Raw genomic sequence first — 25917 nt, forward strand, 5'->3', positions numbered from 1 at the left:
TGATAGAGGAGAGGGAGAGCAGAATGAAGGGGTGATAGAGGAGAGAGGGAGCAGAATGAAGGGGTGATAGAAGAGGGAGAGCAGAATGAAGGGGTGATAGAGGAGGGGGAGAGCAGAATGAAGGGGAGATAGAGGAGAGGGAGAGCAGAATGAAGGGGTGATAGAGGAGAGGGAGAGCAGAATGAAGGGGTGATAAAGAGGAGAGGGAGAGCAGAATGAAGGGGTGATGGGGTGAGATGGCGGGCAGAATGAAGGGGTGATAGAGGAGAGGGAGAGCAGAATGAAGGGGTGATAGAGGAGAGGGAGAGCAGAATGAAGGGGTGATAAAGAGGAGAGGGAGAGCAGAATGAAGGGGTGATGGGGTGAGATGGCGGGCGGAATGAAGGGGTGATAGAGGAGAGAGAGAGCAGAATGAAGGGGTGATAGAGGAGAGGGAGAGCAGAATGAAGGGGTGATAGAGGAGAGGGAGAGCAGAATGAAGGGGTGATGGGGTGAGATGGCGGGCGGAATGAAGGGGTGATAGAGGAGAGAGAGAGCAGAATGAAGGGGTGATGGTGCAAATGGAGGACAGAGTGAAGGGGTGATGGTGCAAATGGAGGATAGAATGAAGGGGTGATGGAGCGCATGGAGGACAGAATGAAGGGGTGCTGTTGCTGCCTGTGTGGGGAGATGGAATAGTTTGGCCTCTGCAGTACAAGAGCCAAAAAGGCTCATGGGATTGTAACAAACCACTGGGTCAGTGGGCTTGTCTTGAGATTGATATCAGATGTTCCTTTTTATAGATTCATGTCAAACACAAAGGCCAGTTTAAATGAAGCCAAAATAAATGGTCTCAACTCAGTCCCTTTCTTTGACTAAAAATAAAAACTTTCTGTAATTTGTGGCAGTTACCGCAAGGTCAATGAGGGCTTATAAATGGACTTGGCTCCATAAAACATTTTTTAATAACAATAACATAGAAGAGGTAGAAAAGTGGATTCTAATTATATCTTCGAGTATTTAGAGGCTTATTTGTGTGCATGCTCTTTGTTACAGACGTTTTTAACCAAACAAATAAAAATGGCGCCCACCTAACTTAGCGCATTGTTTGTGCTTCTTATCCTATTGGCCATTCAGCCTTTGTGCTGTAATCTCTGCATACCTAAAAAAACTAATCACAACTCCCAACAGAACACCAGGCACATAAGCTTCATCGGATTAGGTTGGCGGTTTTCTATAGTGCAGGTGAAGTGGAGAGAAGTAAAATGCAAGCAGTGTAAACCTCAATCCCAGAGCCCTGTTTCCTGGAGCTGATGATTGTTATTTAGCTGAAGCTTTTATCCAAACCGACTTACAGTTGATTAGACTAAGCAGTGGACAATCCTCCCTGGAGAAATGTGGGGTTTAGGGCCTTGCTCAAGGGCCCAACAGCTGCACTGATCTTATTGTGACTACACCAGAGCCTCGGTCCCCGTCATGTACCTTAACAACTAGGCTACAGGCTGCCCCTGATCATGTGACCTCCTGTTTTGGCAGCTATTGGCCAAAGACCCGAAGGTGCGTCTGGGCTGCCAGGGGGGCGGGGCAGAGGTGAAGCAGCACGCCATCTTTAAGAACGTCAACTTCAAACGCCTGGAGGCCAACATGCTGGATCCGCCCTTCATCCCCGATGTGAGTGAGTGTATCAGTGTGTGAGTGTGTGAGTGTGTGAGTGTGTGAGTGTATGAGTGTATGAGTGTATGAGTGTATGAGTGTGTGAGTGTGTGATTGTTTGTGTGCGTGCATGTGTGTGTATGTGCGTGCACGTGTGTATGAGTGTATGAGTGTGTGATTGTTTGTGTGCGTGCATGCATGCGTGTGTGTGTATGTGCGTGCACGTGTATACGAGTGTGAGTGTGAGTGTGAGTGTGAGTGTGTGTGTGTGGGTGTGTCTGTGAGTGTCTGTGAGTGTGTGTGTCTGTCTGTGGTTGATTGATTGATTCTTGTTCCTCAGCCACGGGCAGTGTACTGCAAAGACGTCCTGGACATTGAGCAGTTCTCCACCGTCAAAGGAGTCAATCTGGACACCACAGACGATGACTTTTACCACAAGTTTGTGACAGGAAGTGTCTCCATCCCCTGGCAGAATGAGGTACTGCACCATTGAAAAACATTTCTGTATGCTCCATATACAAATAAAGAAATATTCCTAGAAAACTGTTTCTCTTTAATGTTTTTAACATTGTCAATTCTATACACATAAAAAAAAACTTTTTTTTTTTTCATTTCACCCAATACGAAGAAAACGGTTTCAAAAACCTTTAACACTTCCACATCATGATCAGGACCCATCGTGTAAAAGGCCTCTGCCTTCCCTCCCTTGCAGATGATCGAGATGGAGTGCTTCAAAGAGATCAACGTGTATGAGACGGACGGAACCCTGTGTCCCGACCTGGATGTAAATAGACCCAACCCCCCACCAAAGAGAGGCTTCTTCTACAGGCTGTTCCGCAGGGAGGTGAGTGCTGCCACCAATGCTTATTCACAGCAGAGCCGCACAGATACTCACCTGTCCACAATGCCAGTCCAGAGCTTCAATTTGAATCTTAAATTTCTTCAACATTGATAATAAGGGGTGCATTGTATTATATGTTTGGAAATATTATCTTAAGTGCTACTTCTGGCTTCATAAATGTTGGGTTAATCGGTCAGTCCCTAACTCTGGGGTTCATATTTCTAAGGTTTAGGCGTACTATAAGAAATGTTCACTGAGTTCACATATTGTGTGTGTGTGTGTGTGTGTGTGTGTGTGTATCTGCCTGCATGACACGTCACAACATAATTAATAATGTGATACATATAAATAATATAATAACATAATGTATATTATTATTATGTGAATAATAATGGGAATACTGTGTGTGTGTGTGTGTTTGTGTGTGTACATGTATATGTATTGTTTTAGAATTAATGAATAACAAAGTAATTGAAGAATCAACTGTAAGTCACTTTTGATAACAGCATCAGCTAACTAACAAAAAAAGATATAAGCTCATGATGTTTACAGGGCTAGCCAGTGGGGCATCTGGAATAAAAAATATATATATACATTTAAACAGGTAAAGAATAACAGAATAGTTTAATCCCTCATAGGGTAAGGCTCTGTTCAGAGAGTCTGTGTCTGTGTCTGTGTCTGTGTCTGTGTCTGTGTGTGTGTGCACTTGTGTGTGAGAGAGAGATAACTGTGTCTCCCCATTCTCAGTTCTGTTTTAAGAGTGGTGATAGCTCTGTGTGTGTGTGATAACTGTGTGTGTGTGTGTGTGTGTGTGTGTGTGTGCATGTGTGTGCGTGTGTGTGACACCTGTGTCTCGCTGTTCTCAGGTCTGTTTTACGAGTGGCTACAGTTCTGTGTGTGTGATACCTGTGTCTCGCTGTTCTCAGGTCTGTTTTACGAGTGGCTGCAGCTCTGTGTGTGTGTGTGATACCTGTGTCTCGCTGTTCTCAGGTCTGTTTTACGAGTGGCTGCAGTTCTGTGTGTGTGTGTGATACCTGTGTCTCGCTGTTCTCAGGTCTGTTTTACGAGTGGCTGCAGCTCTGTGTGTGTGTATGATACCTGTGTCTCGCTGTTCTCAGGTCTGTTTTACGAGTGGCTGCAGCTCTGTGTGTGTGTGTGATACCTGTCTGTGTGTGTGTGTGTGATACCTGTGTCTCGCTGTTCTCAGGTCTGTTTTAAGAGTGGCTACAGCTCTGTGTGTGTGATACCTGTCTGTGTGTGTGTGTGTGATACCTGTGTCTCGCTGTTCTCAGGTCTGTTTTACGAGTGGCTGCAGCTCTGTGTGTGTGTGATACCTGTGTCTCGCTGTTCTCAGGTCTGTTTTAAGAGTGGCTACAGTGAGGAGGAAGAGGAGCCCTCCAGAATCTAAACCGCTCTGTCAGCCAAAACATCGCAATCCTAACAAAATGAATGTTTTACTGTATTTATGAATTGTATTAAAAGTGTATTATAATTAAAGAAAGAAATGTATGAGTTTAAATATTTTGTACATTTTTACTTGAATTATGTCTAGATGTATATTTTCACTAAAGGTTGTATTGTACAAAAAGCCATATAAGTACCACTTGAATGCATACATATTTTTTCTCCTTCAGAATGAGTGTAAAAATAATGTGTATTTAAGGATTTTTTAAATAAGCACAGTACGGTAACTGTAATCTTATTTTTTAAATGTAGCATAGGGCGTTGTGTCTTTATCTTGTTTCATATTTTCGGCTGGCGTATAGTGTCAGCACATCCAGCTTTCACACATACAGCTGCAAGGCCTGCTAACACACTTTCCCCCACAACCTTAGAGATGTATTTAAGGCACCTCCAGTAATGTGAGATTGTGGGTAGACAAGGGTTTGACTGTCGAATCTCTGGCCAGGTGTGAAATCTTCTTCACAGTGGACAGTTTTCTTAGCACGTTAACATGAAAAGCCTATTTTTGTTCTGTCCATGCGGATGACATCATGATGTCATCCACTTCCTATATAAGCACACCGTTTTGATTCCTGGAAACATGAATACATGTGCATATGTTTGACTCCCTGGTCATTATGGGAGAAATATAGAAATGTAGGACTCTTGCTGATGTTTCACGGTGAAGTCGTTTATCCAACAACCATTGGAAAGTTTTTTGTTTTTTTTATTGTTTTTACCAAGGTGATTAAAATATCTGTTACAGTTTTTAGAGGAGTTCCATTCATGTGTGTGGAAAGGTCCCACGTTGTGATGCAATGTGATGGGAACCATGGCTTTTGTGTAGAAAGGAGTGTGTGTGCTTGACTGAGTTCTGCCATAAATATGATCTCTTAAAAAAAACAAAAAAAAACAAAAAAAAAAACCCAGGAAATGTGTCATGCTCAATTAGGTAGAGAACAGTCAATTCTGTGACTGAGCTAAAATTGTGAGCTTTCCGCCTTGTTTTTACTTCATTCATGGAATTTACTATTTTCCATAAGTGTGCGCTATAGTTACTTAGAATAAAATGTTTCTTGCATGAAAATTGAAAACCAAGTGCTGGAAGCAAATGCTCTGGCGGCTTAATGCGTAAATAACATTCCAGTCTGTTGTGTGAAGTTTAGAGGTGAGGTTTGGGATACACTGGTGCCTAGAATTCCCTTCGTACATTTCAGTGAGTGACTTGCCTTAATACAGTAGGACAGAAGCTGATTTACACACACGTGTTGTACAATATTTACAGCTGACAATGGCCTGGGAGTAAATATGACAAAGAAAGAAAATGGCTGCTCTGAAATAGTTATAGAAATTTTGGAATTTTGTCGTTTTTATGTCACCCGACATTACGCGGTGTCTGTGACCAGTTCGCCATCAAACAGGCTTCCTTGGGACCTTTCTTATGTGTTGGGAGGAGACACTTTGCCCTGTTCCCATTGGACGTTTTGTGGAACTGCCTTTTCCCTGATGTTTGTCACTTTACTTCTGTACATCCTGACAGAAATGTTAATTCCCTGTTGGTTAGTGTAGTTTATATATTTTATTCTCTTTAATTTGTATCCACTCCACTGTATTTCGACTATTTTATGTGGGGTTATATTATGAAAAACTCACATTGGACATGTAAATAAAGTCTCAATTTTTCTACAGTCGGTTTTGAGTTGAGCTGAAGTAAAACAGACCGCGAAAAATATCCATCTCGCAGTGGTGTGACATTAAAACTGATTTAATATGAAAAGGTTTGCTTTTACCTCCCATGTTGTTCGTGTTGAAGACCTTCATTTTGCGTCTCTCCCTCTGTTGCCCCGCTGTTGTAGCGGTTAATGATGCTCCATAGAGAAATGTGGCTCTGTGCGGTGTCTGCTAAATTCAGTTATTTCCATTAGCGGTAAATTAACGGAAATACCTATTCTGACACATTTGTCAAGAGGCCATTTCAAAGACTTGTCATATTTGTAAATCCCTTGTGATTGTAACTTGTACTAGTGAAAGCTTCAAATAAGATAAATCAGTGTAAGTTGCACTTTGTTATACCAGGGTAAACTATGTTGACAGGAAAACTGATTTCCACAGTGGGGCTGAGAGTGATTTCATGACAGCAGATACTACTAATGTTATTTTATATTTTGGAGTGCTACCAAGTTGGCATAATTATTATTTTGTTTTTTATATTCACCCATACAATGCACCTGAAATACTATTGCTTAAGTCTATTGATGTAAGCTTTCTTTTCTTTTTAGAACTGTGAAAAACTTGATGCATTATATGTGCCATGTTAATATGCCTTTAGCAAATCACGGTATTTGATGTTTGCCGGTTCAGAAAGCACCTACTGTACGTCGGGAGACGGGAGTTTGTTGTTGAAAAGAAGAGGAGAATCTGCCTTTTCCCCGCACTGAGTCCATGTGGAGGCGACCCCGTCACACGCAAGGGAACTAAAAACAGTGGAGAGCTTCTGATGAGGCTCACAAGCAGCACGAGCGTGACCGCACTTCTAGCAGTAAAGGTCTCAGTGCCTCTTCATTCGTGGTGACCGAGGCTTCATGGTTGGTTCAAGGACACGGACTTGTGATGAACTGAAGTCGGGTTGACACGCTGCGGGACGTTATTGCACCGCCCTGCTTTGCCTTAAGGCTCATGTCATTATAACCGGTGATTGTTATGAATACGTCGCTCCAGACTGAGCATCCATTCTTCCGCTTGCCTGAGGAGGGGGGTGGGTCGAATGATGGGTGTTTTGTACAGCTGTAAAATGTTTCCTCACATAAAGATAATCGATTCCCTTATTAAAAACGTAATTTCACAACTTTTGGCAGAGTTAATGGAGTTCTCGACGTTCTGACTTGCAACGCTTTGATCTCAAAACTTCACTAGAGAGGTCACTTTTTGTGCAGAAAGAAGCGAGTCAAAGAAGGTCCTCTTTTGACTTCTGCAGTAAACATGCCTCTCATTCTCACATCAGAACCACAGCTGACGCTTGCTTTTAGGCCTTAGATCTCTGTACATTGTGCGTGGTGTTGTGAACACTGTTGCCTTTTCTTTTTCTTTTTCTTTTTGCTTAAAACGTAATATTTAATATCCAGGGGTGCCCAAATCCTGCCTCTCTCACACGTTTTGTTTATTCTCTCCATCTCTGATGCATTTGTGTAAATCTATTGTTCAAATTTCAGAATTTGATACATTTGCTTTTCCAGTGTAGTTTTTCTGGCCCCCATTGTAAAGCTCAAACCCGCTGTTTTGTAAAAGGCAGGATGAGAACACCCCTTTGCAGTTAGGGCTAGGCTTCCCCAGCTATTTCTGCAGCTGAACGCGACTTACTGAGCTGATGTGGCTTACTGTTGGTGGCTGTAAGAGCGGACACGGACTTCTTGCACTATGAGGGGGATTGCAGTTCAAATAGGAGATGTTGGAGGAGTTGTTGGACTAACTGTGAAATGAGCATTAAAAGGGAAACGGATTTGGCTATTTCAGGCTTTTCCTGTGTGAGTTAGAATGACTTTATCTGTCCCAGTTAGTAGGCCTTTACTATTGTATTAGTTTTTTTAATATCGGTTTGAATAAGAAGAAGATTAGAGGAGAATCGGAACATGCCACATTCAGCGCTCGTATTTAGCTGGGAAGGAAATACTTTTATCGGTTTGAATGTTTGCACAAAGTGCATTTTAATGCCTGTTTTAAAATGTTTTCCTAATCAAGCATGTGTTGGTAGTAACCTTCAGGTTTCTTGTTTGTAAATTATATTCTGATGCCAACGGATCAGAAGTATTGGACGCCGCCTTTATTAATGCAAGGTGACCCATTTTGTGTCTTTCATCCACTGCAGTCAATGTAATTCTTGTACAAGTTCTATCACTGGGTGTTGTACCATATGACATTTGTAATTATGAAATAAAACACTGCCGTTTGTATAAATGTATTGTCTCATGCTCTATATATATACAAAAAAAAAAAAAAGATTTTAAGCATTTAAAGCGTGTCCTTCACCTGAATCGATAAAACATTAGAGTTGCCTTTGCTATCGGTCTTAAACATGCAGGATTATATATGCACGTCCACGTTTGCTTCATCGATCACTTATCATTATTATTATAATTATAATTATAATTATTATTATTATTATTATTATTATTATTATTATTATATTATTATTATTATTATTATTTTAATTGTATGCTGTCTGCTGTTGAATTTGAATTTGTGTTTAACTAGTATTTGATAAAGAAGAAAAATAAATTGATGCTTGAGTAGCTTAGTCAGCATTTCCTTAATTATCCACACATAATTATTAATGTAAGAAACATCGTATGGAAGTGCGTGCACCATTTTGGGCAAATCCCTTTCCGTATTATGATGTTGGCCTTCACATCGTATTACGTCACACAAAATCTGAAATAACAATATGCTCGCGCTCGCCTGCCAGTTATTCATAGGAAAACAGACATGAAAACACGAGCTCTTCACAAACCCGAGTTCAGCAGCAGATATATGCGGTAAATGCCATTCAAAATAAATGTTTTATAAACACAATATAAAAGTGTAGTAAATTGGCACAATTAAATAAGCGTTGTCCCATAAACATTTTTGATAATCTCCTGCGGTTTTTTAAATGCACTGCAGGTCTCTCTCGCTGCCGTAATCCATGTAATAATAGACGAGAGCATAATTTCCCTGTTTTTACTGGCAATCGTGTTTCCCACATTCCAAGATCATATGATTTCGCCGCTTGCAGGCGCTTCACGGACTGTGGGAGTAAATACGTATAACCCACCTGCTTCCTTACTGCAACATGCGCCGCTGAGTTTTTCCATTGCTCAGCACTGTGGTCAATCAAACCGAAGTCGACGCTGAGTGGTCTGTATTGGAGCGTCTTTTCCCACACGCTTTCCAGCGCTTTCACTTCCTTGCTAGGAGGAGGGAGGGAGTGTGTTAAAAGATGGCTCACAATTTTGGATATCGCATCACCAACTACGTTCCATTCATTTGAAGGATATATTGGCCAGAAGTTCAGAGAAATCCCGGCGTCGGGAAGGGGGCTGCGAGTTTGAAGCCGTCGCTGCGACGCGTCGCGGCCGCCCGCTTCCTAGACAGCTGGCTGGCTAACGTTAGCTAGCTGTATTTGCTTTCCCTGCTGCTTGTGCTATTTATTTGTAAATATTATTCCCGTTAAAATGGCCACCATGGAGAAACTGATGAAGGCCTTCGAGTCGCTCAAGTCTTTCCAGCAACAGCAGGGGTTACCGCTGGCAGAGGAGCTGGTGCAGAAACAGTAAGTATCGTGCACCAAGGTGAGGCACCGGGAGCGAATGGAGGCGGATTTAGCTTAGCTGCAGATCACTGTCAGTTGACAGGACGTTCCCAGGGCAGACTTGCCCCCAATTCTTTCAATGTTACAAGCTGCAGTGACGCACCACAGTGTGTGTAACGTTAGCGAGTTAGCTAGCTCATTACTCATGAATGGTTTATCGTATTATCAAATTACCACAGACAGCTAGCTAACACTACCTAGAATAAAATAAGGTGACTATGCATAACCTGCACTAGCTAGCATTAGCTAAAAAATGAAGGAAAGTGAATTTAGCTGACGTTATATGGTAGCTAGTGCAGTTAGCTAGTTAGCTTTTTTTAATGTGATAGGCAGGTGCATATCTCAATGGTGGAAAGTTGATCCGATGTAGTGTGTTGTTTTCGCGTTTCAATACCATATGGCTAGCTGGACAACTGTGGTGTCAGTTAACATAAAAACGAAACTAGCCTGTGTGGAATTTGCTATCAAGTTACCAGCTTGATAACTGCCTGTCAAGGGCGATACTTGGATTGTGTGTAACGTTGGGCAATTAGTATAAGCCCATTGCCCGCCGACGCTAAAACTATCGATGCACTTTTACGCCCATTTCAGTGTTCCCTACTTTTGCCATTCGGTTCAGGTGCTGATTCGACTGTGTAGGTTTTTGTTCCACACCTGTCTTTGATTTAGTTTGAGTCTGAGATTTTTACCCTGTGCAAACTGGTTAAGCCTTGACATGGACACTGACACTATACCCGATCCCTTCAATATGAATGAACACTCACTTCACTTGTGGTGATGCCGATGATGGGTCGGCAGCGGGGACCGGGAATGTTGGTGGTTCAAGCCCCGGTGTAGCCACGATAAGATCTTGCACAGCTCCCGGGCTCTTGAGCAAGGGGCTTAACACTACATTTCTCCAGGGGGGTTGTCGTCGCCTGCTGAGTCTAATCAACTGTAAGTCACTTTTGATTAATGTGTCAGCTAAATAGCTGTAATGTAATGGGAGAGAGGGGCTTCATAGAGATTGAAATTGGTCCTGCTACTCAGGAACTTATTAGACAGCTGATTGGTACACCAGTTGGAAACATCATCTGGAATTCTGTCTGTTGTAGAACAGCAGGAAAGTGAATAGAATGGAAGTTGAAGCTGGCTGTACAATACAAGCCACAAGATTCCCCAGGATGAAAAGTTGGCTTACTTTGTGGGGGGGGGCCTGTGCCCGTGTTCTGATCCCCACAACCCCACCCCCTCACACTTTGCTGCTACAACCTGCCATGTGATTAGGGTGGGGTGGGGTGGGGTGGGGTGGGGTGGGGGGGGGGGTGGGGTGGGGTGGGGGGGGGGGGGGGGGGGTGAAGCGCCCAAAACATTTGGGACACTCGACTGCATGCCTCTCTCTCAACACAGCTTTCTATTCTCCTGATCGGAGCTCTGATTACATTTTGAGCTGTTTGAAGAAGAAGATATACTTTATTGAACCCGTGGGGTAATGTGTCCTCTGCATTTGACCCATCCTAGTCACTCAGGAGCAGTGGGCAGCTACAGTGCAGTATCCAGGGAGCAATGTGGGGTTAAGGGCCTTGCTCAAGGGCCCAACAGCTGTGTAGATCTTATCGTGGCGATTGTAGTAGACTACACTAATGCTGTTCCCAGTCTGGATTCTGAACTGCCCCCTGTGTCTCTCTGTTCCTGGAGCACCTTGGCACAGGTGCGTTTCTGTGTGATTTCATTCCCTCATTATGGAGATGCCCCTCAGATGGGTTTGAGGCTGCAGACATAAGACCAGGGGAGAACAGTCTGTCCTGTCACTCTCCTCTCCCTCTCCCTCGCCCTCTCCCTCTCCTCTCCGCATACTCTCACTCTCCTCTCCCTCTCCCTCTCCCAATCTCCTCTCACTCTCCTGATTTTAACATTGGCGTTATGAGCTGACCTTTTACCCTCTGGGTCAAGTGTCAGTAGCATAGAAGTGTTATAGAAGTGTATGAGAAAAGGGAGGTGTTTTTTTTTCTTTTCAAAAAGCTGAAACAAATAAACCTTTCTTTCCCTGTATGTGTGTGTCTGAGTGGCGATGATACAATGACACGGCTGCTCCGAGCTTCTCTCCCCACCCAATCCCTCGTGTTGCGCCATATCCTGGTTTATCCTGTTCTCATCCCCTCTGCTCTTCTCCCGTCTCACAGGAAGAAAGACCCTGCCACCACCAAAAAGGACAGAGTCACCCACTGTCTGACAATATGTGAAAACATTGTGGCCCAGTCTTTGAGGTAAGCCATCTTCTCCAAAGGTATTGGCCGCCTACTGCAAATCAGCCTATTTTTTTACCTATTTACCTAAATCTGAAATGTTGGCGGTCGCATGCCAAAGTTGTGTTTTGTATATATTTTGTCTACATAAGCTTGACTAGATGTTTTCTGCTGGGTGTGTGGTTATTGTTGGTGGAGTTTGGACCGAGTGTTCAGTAGGGAGATCGGCCCACGGTTCTCTGGGCCGGGACGTGGCAGAGGTCTGTGTAGAGTGACCGTGAACCCCCCCCCTGTCTTACTCCTTATGGCTCTGGGATCAGGACGTCCCCAGAGTTTCAGAAACTGCTGGGCATCGCCATGGAGATGTTCCTGCTGTGCAGCGACGACGGAGAGTCCGACGTCAGGATGGTGGCCGACGAGTGCCTGAACAAGATCATTAAAGTAAGAACAGCTCCTCGCTCCCCGTGCGTCTCCTCCGCCTTTCCTCCACCTTCCTCCCTCTCTCTGTCTGCTGTCCACATGATCTCACGGTTTTCCTGCCAGCTAGTGTCCGTGTTGAGACATGATCATCATTTCTCCCTTTACATGAGGTGATTTGTTTGATTGACAGATCTGTACGGGACCCCAGCGCTACCCCGGTCACCTTTTTGAAGGTCTTGAGGGTACTTTATAGATTAGTTTACTGTATTTTTTTTTTTGGTGACCATCTTGCTCATTCTTTGAGCACTCGGTCTCGGAGATGAATCTTCACTGCAGTGAACAAAGTTGCTTATACCTGTTTTACTTGCTCATACCTGTTCGCTGGTTTGAGTTGATGTCACAAGGCCTGGTGGAGTTGCGGTTCTGGCCACATTTGAAGAATGTGTTTTAAGTGTGTATTCCTTTGCTTGAGTGTTTGAGCACATTTATATAATCCAGCCTGGGCAGTTAATTAAAATGGAGACTGTAATTAATATCCTGATGAGCAGTTCAACACAGCACTGGAGTGTCACAGAGTGGCAAAGATTTTATCCTCAGCAGACAGTGCTGTATGCTTTTCTCTTTCTTCTCTGCAGTCGATAAAAAAGGGGAAAAGCTGGAAATCTTGCAGCTTGTTTAATCGCAAAGAATGTGAAATAAACTGCACCTCAACCCTCTACAATTTCAAATAAAAGATTTCAAGTAAAATGGGTGACTTCACAGTCAGTATTTTCGCTGTTTCAGGTAAATACTAATTCCAGGACACAGTATGCTGTGTTCACTGGCTTGGTGGAACTTACACATTCAAAGTGGTGTAGATTTGCAGTAACCGATGATGAACTGCTGAATTTGCCTTTCCTTTTGGTTTGACAAGAATTCTGCTTTTGTAAAAGAAAAATATTTGTATCTATAATGGCTGAATACATTAGGCTATATGACAGATGGCAGGTTATGAAAAAAATTGGACTCTCTTTAGTTTCCGCTGAATTTGTTTTAATCGCACTGTGAGACCTTCCATGCGCCCGTTTCAGCTGACGGGGAGGCTAGCTCACGATATTTGCTTCAGTGTCCGATAGGATTTGGTCACAACATCAGTTGCAAACCTCTGCAAGTTCTCTGCAAGTCCTGAGGTATAAATGCATGTCCTCTCTGGAGTCTCACAGTTAGTCATCTGTTTTAGCAATATTCTAATTCATTTCATACAGTTTTTTTTATTAAATGCATTTGCAAAGTAGATTAAATATTGCAGTTATGTGTACAATCTGTTTTCATCTTGATCCATTTTTCCCCATCTGCTTCTTTAAAAGGAGCATTTGCACGTTTAAAAGGCATTGTGAATATTATCAGGCACTGCGGCAGGTGTTCATGGGTAATGAATGCTCTGATGCAGGTGTTCATGGGTAATGAATGCTCTGATGCAGGTGTTTATGGGTAATGAATGCTCTGATGCAGGTGTTTATGGGTAATGAATGCTCTGATGCAGGTGTTCATGGGTAATGAATGCTCTGATGCAGGTGTTTATGGGTAATGAATGCTCTGATGCAGGTGTTCATGGGTAATGAATGCTCTGATGCAGGTGTTCATGGGTAATGAATGCTCTGATGCAGGTGTTTATGGGTAATGAATGCTCTGATGCAGGTGTTTGTTTATGGGTAATGAATGCTCTGATGCAGGTGTTCATGGGTAATGAATGCAGGTGGTTATGGGTAATGAATGCCCTGATCTCCTCCTCCACAGGCTCTGATGGACTCCAACCTTCCCAGGCTGCAGCTGGAGCTCTACAAAGAGATAAAAAAGGTAAAGAAGTCTTGCACGCTTCCTGCTTCAGAAACACTGACCTGCTAGAACCATGGTCACTGGAAAAGAGGCCAATCTCTGATGCACAATCAAATCTCTCCAGCCTGTCACTGGCTCTCGTGGATGTGCGTGGATGTGTGTTCGACAGCTTAGTGTGGGTCTGCACACTGAAATAAGCCCGGTATCGGAGTATCTTTCCGTAAAAGGTGAAAGGGCCAGGATGTTACCTGCTGTCACCTGTCAGAGGGTTGGAATAGGCATCTCAGAAATGCTAACGTCTGGGCTATTCTCGCAGACGCGCAAGGTATCGTTCGCTTTGGGGGCATTTAGAAAATCCCGTGGATGCGGTCGTCTCCACCTCTGCCTGCTGTAAAGGGATTGGTGGCTGTTGTACGAGCAGCTCACTGGCTAGATGTGTCTCTGCTGAGTTTGTGTGCACTCGAGCATGAAAACAGTTCTCTAAATCATTCTCTGCTTAGTGCTTCTCCTGTATCAAGGCTATAGAATCACGTGCTGGGTCCCTGAGGCACACCCTCTGCCTGCAGGTCATTGGACCTTCATAACACCAAACATAAAAGTAGGGCTGTCACTGGGATGTAGGTGAAACGTTAAATCTTAATAAACATCGCGCTGAATTGTATATGCAGAATATTTATTTTAGGAATGTATGATTTTTGGGGTTTTGAAAGCAGGAAGTGATTTATAGAAAATAATTTAATGACGGGCGTTTGCAGAAGGTACTTTTGCCTGTGTTGGACTAGTTGTAGAGCAGGTCCATCGTATTGGCTTTGCTTGCGCTAAATTCTTGATTAGGACGGTATATCTCCAGGAACAAGGTTGGGCAGCCCTGCTCTAGCTGTTGAATGAAGTGTGCTTCACACGTGTGACTCCCTGTTGTTCCCCTGCAGAATGGTGCTTCCCGGAGCCTCCGAGCTGCCCTGTGGAGATTCGCTGAGCTCTCTCACCTGGTGCGCCCGCAGAAATGCAGGTAAGCGCTGCCCCCCCCCGGGGCTAAAGGTGAGCTGCTAACCTGGGCACTCAGAGTAACACCCAGTTCAGAGCCTGTCTACCACACCCTGCAAAAGGAGCAGCGTGTGTGTGTGTGTGTATTTACGGTGTGTGTTTATATGTGTGTGTACTAACGTTGTGTGTGTATTGACGCTGCGTGTGTGTGTGTGTGTGTGTGTGTGTGTGTGTGTTATTGACGGCGTGTGTGTGTGTGTGTGTGTATTGATGCTGCGTGTGTGTGTGTGTGTGTGTGTGTGTGTATTGACGCTGCGTGTGTGTGTGTGTGTGTGTGTGTATTGATGCTGTGTGTGGTGTGTGTGTGTGTGTGTGTGTGTGTGTGTGTGTATTGATGCTGTGTGTGTGTGTGTGTGTGTGTGTGTGTGTATTGATGCTGTGTGTGTGTGTGTGTGTGTGTGTGTATTGATGCTGTGTATGTGTGTGTGTGTGTGTGTGTATTGATGCTGTGTGTGTGTGTGTGTGTGTATTGATGCTGTGTATGTGTGTGTGTGTGTGTGTGTGTGTTTCAGGCCCTACCTGGTGAATCTGCTCCCGTGTCTGACGCGCATCAGCAGGAGGCCTGAGGAGAGCGTTCAGGAGACGCTGGCGGCGGCCGTCCCCAAGATCATGGCCCCGTTCGGCCACTTCGCCAACGACGGCGAGATCAAGGTACCCGCACGATACCACCCGATACCCGCCCGATACCCGGCCCAGACCCGCCCGATACCCGGCCCAGACCCGCCCGATACCCGGCTCAGACCCGCCCGATACCGCCCGATACCCGCCCCAGACCTGCTCCAGACCCGCCCCAGACCCTCCCCAGACCCGCCCCAGACCCGCCCGATACCGCCCCAGACCCGCCCCAGACCCGCCCGATACCCACCCCAGACCCGCCCGATACCCGGCTCAGACCCGCCCGATACCGCCCGATACCCGCCCCAGACCTGCTCCAGACCCGCCCCAGACCCGCCCGATACCGCCCGATACCCACCCCAGACCCCCCCCAGACTAGCCCCAGACCCGCCCGATACCGCCCCAGACCCGCCCCAGACCCGCCCCAGACCCGCCCGATACCGCCCCAGACCCGCCCGATACCGCCTGATACCCCCCGATACCCGCCCCAGACCCGCCCCAGACCCTCCCCAGACCCTCCCCAGACCCGCCCCAGACCCACGTGGTACTGGCTTCTCACCGCACACTCAGCAAGAACAGGCACTCGCAAGAGAACTGGATTTATTACGTAAAAGAAGAAGCTCAATTAGTAGCCACATTAACTAACACCCTGTGGAAACACAGGCAACGGAAGACTCCTCAGATTGCCACAGAGCTCCCTCTCGGTCAGGGACCTTATGAAGGGTGTGCTGCAGGTGCCATCTGCCCTGTGATCAATGAGAAAAGCACAACAGCAGAGTACAGACACTGGGCCCCCCACTGGGGCACCAGTCAGGCTGGGAACATAACGTGGTCTAACAGTGCACTGGGTTAGTTTATGGCCGACACAACACAACGTTTGGTTCAGATCTGTTGTTTTGCTGAGGAAATGACAGAATCACAGAAGTATGATGGGTGGGGTGTGGGTGGGGTGTGGGGGGGGGGCTGTTTGTTTTTGGGCTGAATCGCGTCCCGTCCACAAGCTCTGAGATCCTCTGTGAGTTGGGAATGGGGAGGTATCCACGGAAACGGGACACAGAGCCTCACTTTGTTTTCGGCTCAAGTTCTGTAATCGTCCCGGGAGAGAATAAGAGCTCTCTGTCAGGTTGCGCAATACTCAAAAGACGTGTGTGTGTGTGTGTGTATGTATATCTGTATGTCTGTGTGTGTGTGTGTGTGTGTGTGTGTGTGTGTGTGTGTGTCTGTCTCTGTGCGTGTGCACAAGTTGGGTTGTGTCTGTATGTCTGTGTATGTCTGTATGTCTGTGTGTCTGTGTGTCTGTGTCTGTGTCAGTGTGTGTGTCTGTGTCAATGTGTGTGTGTGGGTGTTGTGAGGGAGGGAGCGAGCAGCATCTGTAAGTGCTGTTGCCCTCAGACTCCGCCCATTTCTGGGTGTGGCCCTGTGACTGACACGTGCTTGTGTTGGGAGGGGGGAGGGGCTAGCGGCTCACAGGATTACGCAATCTCCCTCTTCGCTGGTCCCCCGCTGACATCATCTCTAAATACGGACTGTGATGCAGGTGCAATCTAATTACTGCCCCATTACCACACCTCTCTGCTCTCCCTCTGCTCTCTCTCTGCTCATCCCCTGATGATCAGCAGAGCTGCACTGCGTCTGTCAGCGATGGCAAACATTCATACGCCGTCGGAACAGGACCCCCCACCTTGCGAGTAGCGATGTTACAACCAAACATTTTTCTCAAGATTTTGGTCTCGATCTGAAAATAACAATTGGGAGCCTGCCTGCCTGCCCACCTTAAGCACTTCCCCCTCAGTGCGTACCCCTCAGTGTGTACCCCTCAGTGCGTTCCCCTCTCCCCCCCTCAGTGCGTACCCCTCAGTGCGTACCCCTCTCTCCCCCTCAGTGTGTACCCCTCTCTCTCCCTCAGTGCGTACCCCTCTCTCCCCCTCAGTGCGTACCCCTCAGTGTGTACCCCTCAGTGCGTACCCCTCTCTCCCCCTCAGTGCGTACCCCTCAGTGCGTACCCCTCTCTCCCCCCAGGTGCTGCTGAAGGCGTTCGTGTCGAACCTGAAGTCGAGCTCGCCCACCATCCGCCGCACGGCGGCCAGCTCTGCGGTCAGCGTGTGCCAGCACTCCCGCCGGGGGCAGTACTTCTACACCTGGCTGCTGAACGTGCTGCTGGGTGAGGCTCCGTCCACACGCCCTGCACGCGGTGTTCTCCTGTTAAACACGCCCTGCACACGGTGTTCTCCTGTTAAACACGCCCTGCACGCGCTGTTCTCCTGTTAAACACGCCCTGCACGCGGTGTTCTCCTGTTAAACACGCCCTGCACACGCTGTTCTCCTGTTAAACACGCCCTGCACACACACGCTGTTCTCCTGTTAAACACACCCTGCACACACACGCTGTTCTCCTGTTAAACACGCCCTGCACACGCTGTTCTCCTGTTAAACACGCCCTGCACGCGCTGTTCTCCTGTTCAACACGCCCTGCACGCGGTGTTCTCCTGTTAAACACGCCCTGCACACGCTGTTCTCCTGTTAAACACGCCCTGCCCCCCTCAGGGCTGCTGGTCCCGGTGGACGATGAGGCCCCCAGCCCTCTGGTCCTGGGGGTGCTGCTGACGCTGCGGTACCTGATGCCCCTCCTGCAGCAGCAGGTCAGAGACTCCGGCCTCAAGGGCAGCTTTGGAGTGACCCGCAAAGAGACTGACATCGCCCCCACGCCCGAGCAACTGACGCAGGTACAGACCGCGCGGCTCCCACAGGTACAGACCCAGCAACTCACACAGGTACAGACCCAGCAACTGACGCAGGTACAGACCCAGCAACTGACAGGTACAGACCGAGTGTTCACAGAGGTACAGACCCAAGATAACGGTGTGCTCCCCTGCAGGTGTACGAGCTGAGCTGTGCTCCCCTGCAGGTGTAAGAGCTGAGCTGTGCTCCCCTGCAGGTGTATGAGCTGAGCTGTGCTCCCCTGCAGGTGTAAAAGCTGAGCTGTGCTCCCCTGCAGGTGTACGAGCTGAGCTGAGCTGAGCTGAGCTGAGCTGAGCTGAGCTGTGCTCCCCTGCAGGTGTACGAGCTGAGCTGAGCTGAGCTGAGCTGAGCTGTGCTCCCCTGCAGGTGTACGAGCTGAGCTGTGCTCCCCTGCAGGTGTGAGAGCTGAGCTGTGCTCCCCTGCAGGTGTAAGAGCTGAGCTGTGTTCCCCTGCAGGTGTACGAGCTGACCCTGCACCACACGCAGCACCGGGACCATAACGTGGTGACTGCAGCCCTGGAGCTGCTGCAGCAGACCCTGCGCACGCCCCCTCCCGACCTGCTGCAGGCACTCAGCACGCCCGGGGGCATGGCCCGGCCCAGCGCCGCTCAGCCCGAGAGGGACCGGGAGGGACCCCGCCCCCGCAGCGGCAGCATCCTGGAGCTCATCGGTGAGTCCCGCCAATCACAGCCAGGCTCCGCCTCCTGCCGCCATGTCACTCACCCTGAGGCTCCGCCTCCCACACACAGCAGCGCGTCTCTGTGCGTCTGTCCCTCCCCTTCCTGCGGCTCTCTCAGCATGATGGGAGGCGCTTTGCTTGGGTGGCCGCTCCTCCTCTACTCTCTCTCCCCCCCTGCCCCCGCCCCACCCGGTGTGTGGGCGGGGCTCTGGGCTTCCTGTTTCCTGTCTCTTCACCTCCTCTTTCCTGTCGCCTGCAGCTGGTGGGGGTACTTCCTGCAGCCCACTGATCCACCGCAAACAGAAAGGTGACTACAGTTCTGTGTGTGTGAGTGTGTGAGTGTGTGAGTGTGTGAGTGTGTGAGTGTGTGAGTGTGTGAGTGTGTGAGTGCGTGAGTATGTGAGTTTGCGTGTGTATATGTTAGTGTGTGTGTGTGTGAGTGTGTGTGTGCATAGCCCCTGCTGCCTCTAACTCGCAGTGTTTCCAGGGAAGCTGCTCTCGGGGGAGGAGGAGGGCCTGGACGATGACCTGGATGGGAGGTCAGAGGTCAGCTCTGGGACCTTCACAGGTGTGTGGACTCCCGCTACTCGCCCCTGCAGTCCGACCCGGGCACGGCTATACTCGCCGTCTCAATGGACTGATGAGCCCTCTAACCACGGCACCAAATTTACCTGTTCACCCACTGGCCAGACTGGTTTTGGATTTAAAAAATTGCCGGCGATTTGAAGCATTTTATCAGCCTTTTACACTTTAACACAACCTACCTGGTTACAGGCCAAAATGGCTGCTAAAGTTGAAAATCTTACCGGCAAACAATCAACTCCTAGGTAACAGGGTAGCCCCTGCCCTGGAGAGAATGACAGTGTGTGATTAACAGTGTTGGTGAAAGTGTGACCTGGCCTGGCTGTAATTCCTCCTGCAGCCTCGGGGACCAGCGAGGGCGCCAGTGAGTCGTCGGCGCTGGACGCCTCGGCGGGCCATGACATCATCACCGAGCAGCCGCGGTCGTCCCAGCGTGCCCTGCAGCCGGGCGAGTCCGTGGACCGCAGCACGTCCTCGGGGCAGGGCGGCGAGGAGGATGATGAGGAGGAGGAGGAGGAGGGGGTGGGCGGGGAGGAAGAGCAGGACATGCTGAGCGGAGACTCCAGCCACGTCAGCGCCGGGGGGGCGTGCGACACCAACCACCAGGCTCTCTCTCCCGCCAGCGACAGCTCGGCCACCACCACCGAGGGGCCCGATTCGGCCGCCACGCCCTCCGACTGCCCCGAGCTCGTAAGTCCGCCCCGGCGCCCCCCGCGGGCCCCGCCCTCCCCCTGCTCCACCGAGGGGCCGGACGCCTCGCCCTGCTCCGACTTCGGCTCCTCCGTCACCCCTTCTTCTTCTTCTTCGTCGTACTCCGCCGCGTCCTTCGCTAGCGGGAGCGACAAGGTCAGCCGCTGCCGTGCCCCGGGTGGGAGGGGCCTCCGCCCAAACCCCGCCCCCCCCCCCCCCCCCCGCCCTCCTTCACCAATCCCCACCCTCAGCCCCGCCCCCCTCTCATTGCTGCAGCCCTGCTCCTACCGACCTTTGACCTCCCGTCCCCGCCCCCCGCCTGACCGCCCCGTGTCCGCGGTTGGCGGTTGGCGGTTGGCGGTCGGCGGCGTTCGCGGTCATCAGCCCTCTGCACAGACAGCCGGGTGTGGCTCACAGCTGTCCGTCAGAGATCTGGAGGCTTGGCCCCTCCCCCCCCTCCCCTCCTGCCATTGGGTTGCAGAAGCACAGCATGGATGCTGGATGCTCATTGGCTGCAAACTTGCCTGTCTCATACCTTTTGCCATCACTTGATTTTCTCATGTAGAAAACAGTGCTAATGCTAAACGCTAATCTTCAGTCGGCATGTGTATGTTGTCTGACGGTTCCTCGGTCTTCCTTGATTCCGTGATCAATTCACAGTTTGGAATCAGTGCACGTTTCATTCCCACTTCAATCTGTTCAGCTCATCTTGTGTGTGAACTAATCGTGTAACTTTTTGCCTTTTTTTTTTTTTTTTTGTCTTGAGCTGATATTCAGTTTGTCAGAGGTAAATTCTGCACTCCATCCTTCTCATTCATGTTCCTTTGACGAAACACTCTCTATTCCCACTAATGAATTAAATCCCAGAATCCATCTGTGTCTGTGTAGAGTAGTCTTAGCTTTGCAAAACATTCATAACCAATTTGGGAATTCCCCAAGAACTTAAAAAATTGAACTTTTTTAGGTAGTCATAAGCAGTGACTTAAGTAGTGTTTGCACTAAGTCGACCGACGGACTAACCGTCACCGTTCACCTGACGCATGGGGAAAGGTTGTTGTTCAGACGGTCATCGCCCTGCTGTTTGTGGAGGCCCCGCCGTGTGGACGTGGCGGCAGGCTGTTCAGCGTGCTGCCCCTGCTGCTTCCTCACTCCCTCGCCAGGCTCATTCTGCAGTTCAACTCCAGTCTCATCTATTTTTATTCGGGTAGCGCTTTTCACAGCAGACTGTCGCAAAGACGCTTTACCGAGTCACAGAAAGGAAGAGAAAAACACCAGCCCTGAGCCCCCCAGATAGCGAAAGGTTACAAAAAAACTCCATAGTGGGGAGAAAAACCCTCAACCAGTGGCGGGAAAAAGCATCTCCCTGACGGGACTCAGCTACAGGGGGATTCTGTCCTCCGCTGGCCCGTAGGTTGAGTTAGAAAGTCCACGTGGGCGGAAGTCCCCGGAAGGACTGCGTTTCTGCTCTGAGTCGTGCTGATTGGCTGTTTGTGTGTTGCCGCATAGCTGGTTGGCTTGTCATGGAGAGCGTCTTGATTGGCTGGTTTCTGTGCTTTAATGTTCAGTCAGATTCCAGGCCCAATGCCTTCAGCCCAGAATGTGGGGAAGATGTGTTTCTGGGTGATTGGGGAAGATGTGTTTCTGGGTGAATGGGGAAGATGTGTTTCTGGGTAATTAGTGTTTAAGCTGGAGGAAGGGGAGCGGTATAATGAGTGTGTTTTACACACCATGAACGCTGCCTGACTGGCTTGTGTGGTGTGCGTGTGTGTGTATGTGTGTGTATATGTGTGTGTGTATGTGTGTGGTGTATGTGTATGTGTGTGTATGTGCGTGTGTGTATGTGTGTGTGTATGTGTGTGGTGTATGTGTATGTATGTGTATGTGTGTGGTGTGTATGTGTGTGTATGTGTGTGTATGTGCGTGTGTATGTGCGTGTGTTTGTGTATGTGTGTGGTGTATTTGTGTGGTGCGTGTGTGTGTGGTGCATGTGTATGTGTGTGGTGTGTATGTGTGTGTATGTGTGTGTGTATGTGTATGTGTGTGGTGTATGTGTTTATGGTGTGTGTGTGTGTGTGTGTGTGTGTATGTGCATGTGTGTGGTGTGTGTGTGTGTGGTGCGTGTGTGTGTGGTGCATGTGCATGTGCATGTGTGTGGTGTGTATGTGTGTGGTGTATGTGTGTATGGTGTGTGTGTGTGTGTGTGTATGTGCATGTGTGTGGTGCGTGTGTGTGTATGGTGCGTGTGTCTCAGGTCCTGGACGGCAGTGATAGCCAGTACTCCGGGATGCAGATCGGAACGCTGCAGGATGAGGAAGAGGAGGAGAACAGCTCTGTCCCTGAGGAGGCCCTGGATCCCTTCTCCCAGCCCAGCCTGGGTAAGACCCCCTTCATCTCCATCATCATCATCATCATCTGTGGGACACTGTGCTGTAGGAGACGCCGCCGTTCGGCTCACTGACTCACTGACTCACTGACTCACTGACTCACTGACTCACTGTGATCATGAAAGATCCCATGACACGCATCGCAACGTGGAGCTGTCCTAACCAGCGCGCAGCACAAACTGGGCTGCCCAATGCACGGCGGCCATTTTGTACCAGAATAACCAGTGCTCATCTATTCCCTGTTGTCTAGTACACTAGTGAATGCGAGTGCCCCTTCTTCATTTTGGAGTGGAGTGGAGAAGAAGTGTCAAAGCTTGGCTGGTGTTCCGCCTGCTCCAGAACGGCCCGTTGACGCGTTTGTGTTTGTGTGCGGACCGTAGCCCTGAGGAAGCCCCACCTGCTGGAGGGATTGGGGCACTGCAGGCAGGGCTCAGACAGCAGTGTGGACAGATTCATCACGAAGGACGAGGTGCTGGAGCCGGCCGAGCCCGAGAACAAGGTGAGCCTTTACCCAGGAGGCTGTGCGGCGCGGCCCGTTCTCACCCCCCTGGACGCTGAGCTGACGTTTTCCTGTTTCCTGTCTGCGTCCAGCCGTCCAGGATAAAGGGCGAGATCGGACACTACACCGACTGCCACGCCGAGCCGCTGGTCCACTGCCTGCGCCTCCTCTCCGCCTCCTTCCTCCTCACCGGAGAGAAGAACGGTAATCCCGCACTGTGATTGGTCGTGTGTCGAGTTTGCGGCCGTCTGATTGGTCAGCGTGGTCAAATGTTAGTTTGCAGGGGCCGTGTGAATGTGGTGGACATGTTGAACAACAATCCGTTTTGTGGTTGGTGGATGTGATGGACATGTTGAAGAAGGATGTTGAGTAAGCAGCCCTGTGATTGGTGTATGTGGGGACATGTTGAGTAAGCAGCCCTGTGATTGGTGTATGTGGGGACATGTTGAGTAAGCAGCCCTGTGATTGGTGTATGTGGGGACATGTTGAGTAAGCAGCCCTGTGATTGGTGTATGTGGGGACATGTTGAACATGCAGCCCTGTGATTGGTGTATGTGGGGACATGTTGAGTAAGCAGCCCTGTGATTGGTGTATGTGGGGACATGTTGAGTAAGCAGCCCTGTGATTGGTGTATGTGGGGACATGTTGAGTAAGCAGCCCTGTGATTGGTGTATGTGGGGACATGTTGAACATGCAGCCCTGTGATTGGTGTCCCTGCAGGTCTGGTCCCCGATAAGGAGGTGCGTGTGAGCGTGAAGGCTCTGGCGGTGAGCTGTGTGGGGGGGGCCGCAGCCCTGCACCCCGAGGCCTTCTTCAACAGCCTCTACAGGGGGCCCCTGGAGGGCCAGCTGCCCCAGGGTGAGTGTGCAGAGGGCCCCTGGTGAAAAGGAGAAAAGTGTCTACTTGATAAAATGTAATGGAAAGTGAAATTCCTTGTTTAAAATGTCTTGTTTTCCGTTCACAGAGCAGCAGTACGTGACGGACGTTCTGCACTACATCGAGCACGGGGACCCGCAGGTCCGAGGGGCCACGGCGGTCCTGTGTGGGGCCATAATCTGCTCCGTCCTCCACAAGACCCGCTTCAGCGCCGAGCCCTGGCTCGCCCAGGTCCAGAGCTTCACAGGTCAGCCGGCCCAACACCCCCCTGGCCCGGGCGCCCGGAGCGTCCTGCTTTAATGAGCAGACTGTAAACGGTCTCAGTTTTGTTTGCCTTCGTTGCACTGGCAGGTTTTGTGGATGTGTGTTCCCGCTGGTCTGTGAGTGTGGTTTCCTGGGGAATGGTTGTGTTGTGTGTTTTAGGGAACCCCGTCACCCCACTGGACTTAGTGCCTCTGCTGCAGAGGGCACTGAGAGACGAGTCATCCGTCACCTGCAAGATGGCCTGTGGATCTGTGAGGGTGAGCGTCCTGTGTGTGTGTGTGTGTGTGTGTGTGTGTGTGTGTGTGTGTGTGTGTGTGTGTGTGTGTGTGAGTGTGTGAGTGTGTGAGTGTGTGAGTGTGAGTGTGAGTGTGAGTGTGAGAGTGAGAGTGAGAGTGAGAGTGAGAGTGAGAGTGAGTGTGAGTGTGAGAGTGAGAGTGAGAGTGAGAGTGAGAGTGAGAGTGAGAGTGAGTATACTGAGTTGTGTCTGTGTGTGTGTCTGTCTGTGTGTGTGTGTGTGTATACTGAGTTGTGTGTGTGTGTGTGTGAGAGTGTGTGTGTGAGTACTCAGCAGGGTGAGTGTGAGTGTGAGTGTGAGTGTGAGTGTGAGTGTGAGTGTGTGTGTGTGTGTGTGTGAGTGTGAGAGTGTGTGAGTACTCAGCGGGGTGTGTGTGTGTGTGTGTTTATACTGAGTGGTGTGTGTGTATACTCAGCAGGGTGTGTCTGTGTGTGTGTCTGTGTGTGTGTGTGTGTGTGTGTGTGTGTGTTTATACTGAGTGGTGTGTGTGTGTGTGTGTGTGTGTGAGAGTGTGAGAGTGTGAGAATGTGAGAGTGTGAGAGTGTGAGAGTGTGTGAGTGTGTGAGTGTGTGAGTGTGTGTGTGAGTGTGTGTATACTCAGCGGGGCGTGTGTGTGTGTTGCAGCACTGTCTCATGGCCCTGTGTAGCAGCAGCAGTAGCTTCAGTGAGCAGGGCCTGCAGCTGGTCACTGACCTCCTGACCCTCAGGCACTGCTCCTATTGGCTGGTGAGGAACGAGCTGCTGGAGACGCTGGGGGACTTGGATTTTCGGTAAGAGAGCGGGTAACCGTGGTAACTGCATTGGTCGCTTCTGGGGCTCTTAAGCGCAGAATCACGCACCCCACCCTCCACCCCCTCCTCATTAACGAGCCATTTCCTGTTCTACAGGCTAGTCAGCTTCCTGGAGAGGAAAACGCAACATTTGCACAAGGGGGCGCACCACTACACCGGGGTGAGCTTCAGCTTCTGCCCCTCCCTGTCTGTGGCTGTAGTCTTGCTGTCTGCAGGTCTGTAGTTCTGTAGCCTTGCTGTCTGTAGTCCTGTAGCCCTGTGGTTTGTACCCCCTCTCTCTGACGCTCCCCTGTGGTCTGTACCCCCTCTCTCTGACGCTCCCCTGTGGTCCGTACCCCCTCTCTCTGACACTCCCCTGTGGTCTGTACCCCCTCTCTGTGTGTGCAGCTGCTGAAGCTCCAGGAGCGTGTGTTGAATGAGGTGGTGATTCCCCTGCTGGGTGACGAGGACCCGCGTGTACGCCACGTCGCCGCCGCCACCGTCAGCAGGTGAGACACACACGCCACACGCGTGTTACACGCTGCACACGCCACACGTGTGTTACACGCCGCACACGCCACACGCGTGTTACAGGCCACACACGCCACACGCGTGTTACACGCTGCACACGCCACACGCATGTTACACGCTGCACACGCCACACGCGTGTTACACGCTGCACACGCCACACGCATGTTACACGCTGCACACGCCACACGCGTGTGACACGCCACACACGCCACATGTGTTACACGCCACA

General features: G+C 49.4%; 2 protein-coding genes across 6 annotated transcripts in view; both read left to right on the forward strand.

Moving 5' to 3' along the window:
- Positions 1 to 7867, forward strand: part of LOC133134858 (G protein-coupled receptor kinase 4-like) — a 64343-nt gene extending 56476 nt beyond the window's left edge. For 2 of the 3 annotated variants that reach the window (XM_061251365.1, XM_061251366.1), the window contains exons 13-16: positions 1516 to 1650; positions 1973 to 2110; positions 2345 to 2476; positions 3828 to 7867. In XM_061251365.1, the coding sequence (XP_061107349.1) occupies positions 1516 to 1650; positions 1973 to 2110; positions 2345 to 2476; positions 3828 to 3881 (459 nt within the window). In that variant the 3' untranslated portion in view covers positions 3882 to 7867. Of the gene's footprint in view, positions 1 to 1515; positions 1651 to 1972; positions 2111 to 2344; positions 2477 to 2923; positions 2959 to 3827 lie in introns of all 3 variants that reach the window. The other variant, XM_061251367.1, reaches the window with a different exon arrangement.
- Positions 7868 to 8872: 1005 nt separating this feature from the next.
- The window catches only part of LOC133134846 (huntingtin-like), a 49822-nt gene continuing 32777 nt past the window's right edge, over positions 8873 to 25917 (forward strand). Inside the window, exons 1-21 of one of the 3 annotated variants that reach the window (XM_061251335.1) lie at positions 8873 to 9221; positions 11423 to 11506; positions 11806 to 11926; positions 13682 to 13741; positions 14650 to 14729; positions 15277 to 15415; positions 17399 to 17540; positions 17924 to 18102; positions 18575 to 18788; positions 19057 to 19104; positions 19285 to 19365; positions 19720 to 20225; positions 22321 to 22444; positions 22834 to 22952; positions 23045 to 23156; positions 23673 to 23810; positions 23917 to 24075; positions 24252 to 24349; positions 25012 to 25157; positions 25275 to 25338; positions 25566 to 25666. In XM_061251335.1, coding sequence (XP_061107319.1) covers positions 9124 to 9221; positions 11423 to 11506; positions 11806 to 11926; positions 13682 to 13741; positions 14650 to 14729; positions 15277 to 15415; positions 17399 to 17540; positions 17924 to 18102; positions 18575 to 18788; positions 19057 to 19104; positions 19285 to 19365; positions 19720 to 20225; positions 22321 to 22444; positions 22834 to 22952; positions 23045 to 23156; positions 23673 to 23810; positions 23917 to 24075; positions 24252 to 24349; positions 25012 to 25157; positions 25275 to 25338; positions 25566 to 25666 — 2813 coding nt within the window. In that variant the 5' untranslated portion in view covers positions 8873 to 9123. The remainder of the gene's footprint in view (positions 9222 to 11422; positions 11507 to 11805; positions 11927 to 13681; positions 13742 to 14649; positions 14730 to 15276; positions 15416 to 17398; positions 17541 to 17923; positions 18103 to 18574; positions 18789 to 19056; positions 19105 to 19284; positions 19366 to 19719; positions 20226 to 22320; positions 22445 to 22833; positions 22953 to 23044; positions 23157 to 23672; positions 23811 to 23916; positions 24076 to 24251; positions 24350 to 25011; positions 25158 to 25274; positions 25339 to 25565; positions 25667 to 25917) is intronic. The other 2 variants (XM_061251336.1, XM_061251337.1) reach the window with 2 other exon arrangements.

This window comes from Conger conger, chromosome 8 (genome assembly GCF_963514075.1).
Source record: "Conger conger chromosome 8, fConCon1.1, whole genome shotgun sequence".
Lineage (NCBI taxonomy): Eukaryota > Metazoa > Chordata > Actinopteri > Anguilliformes > Congridae > Conger > Conger conger.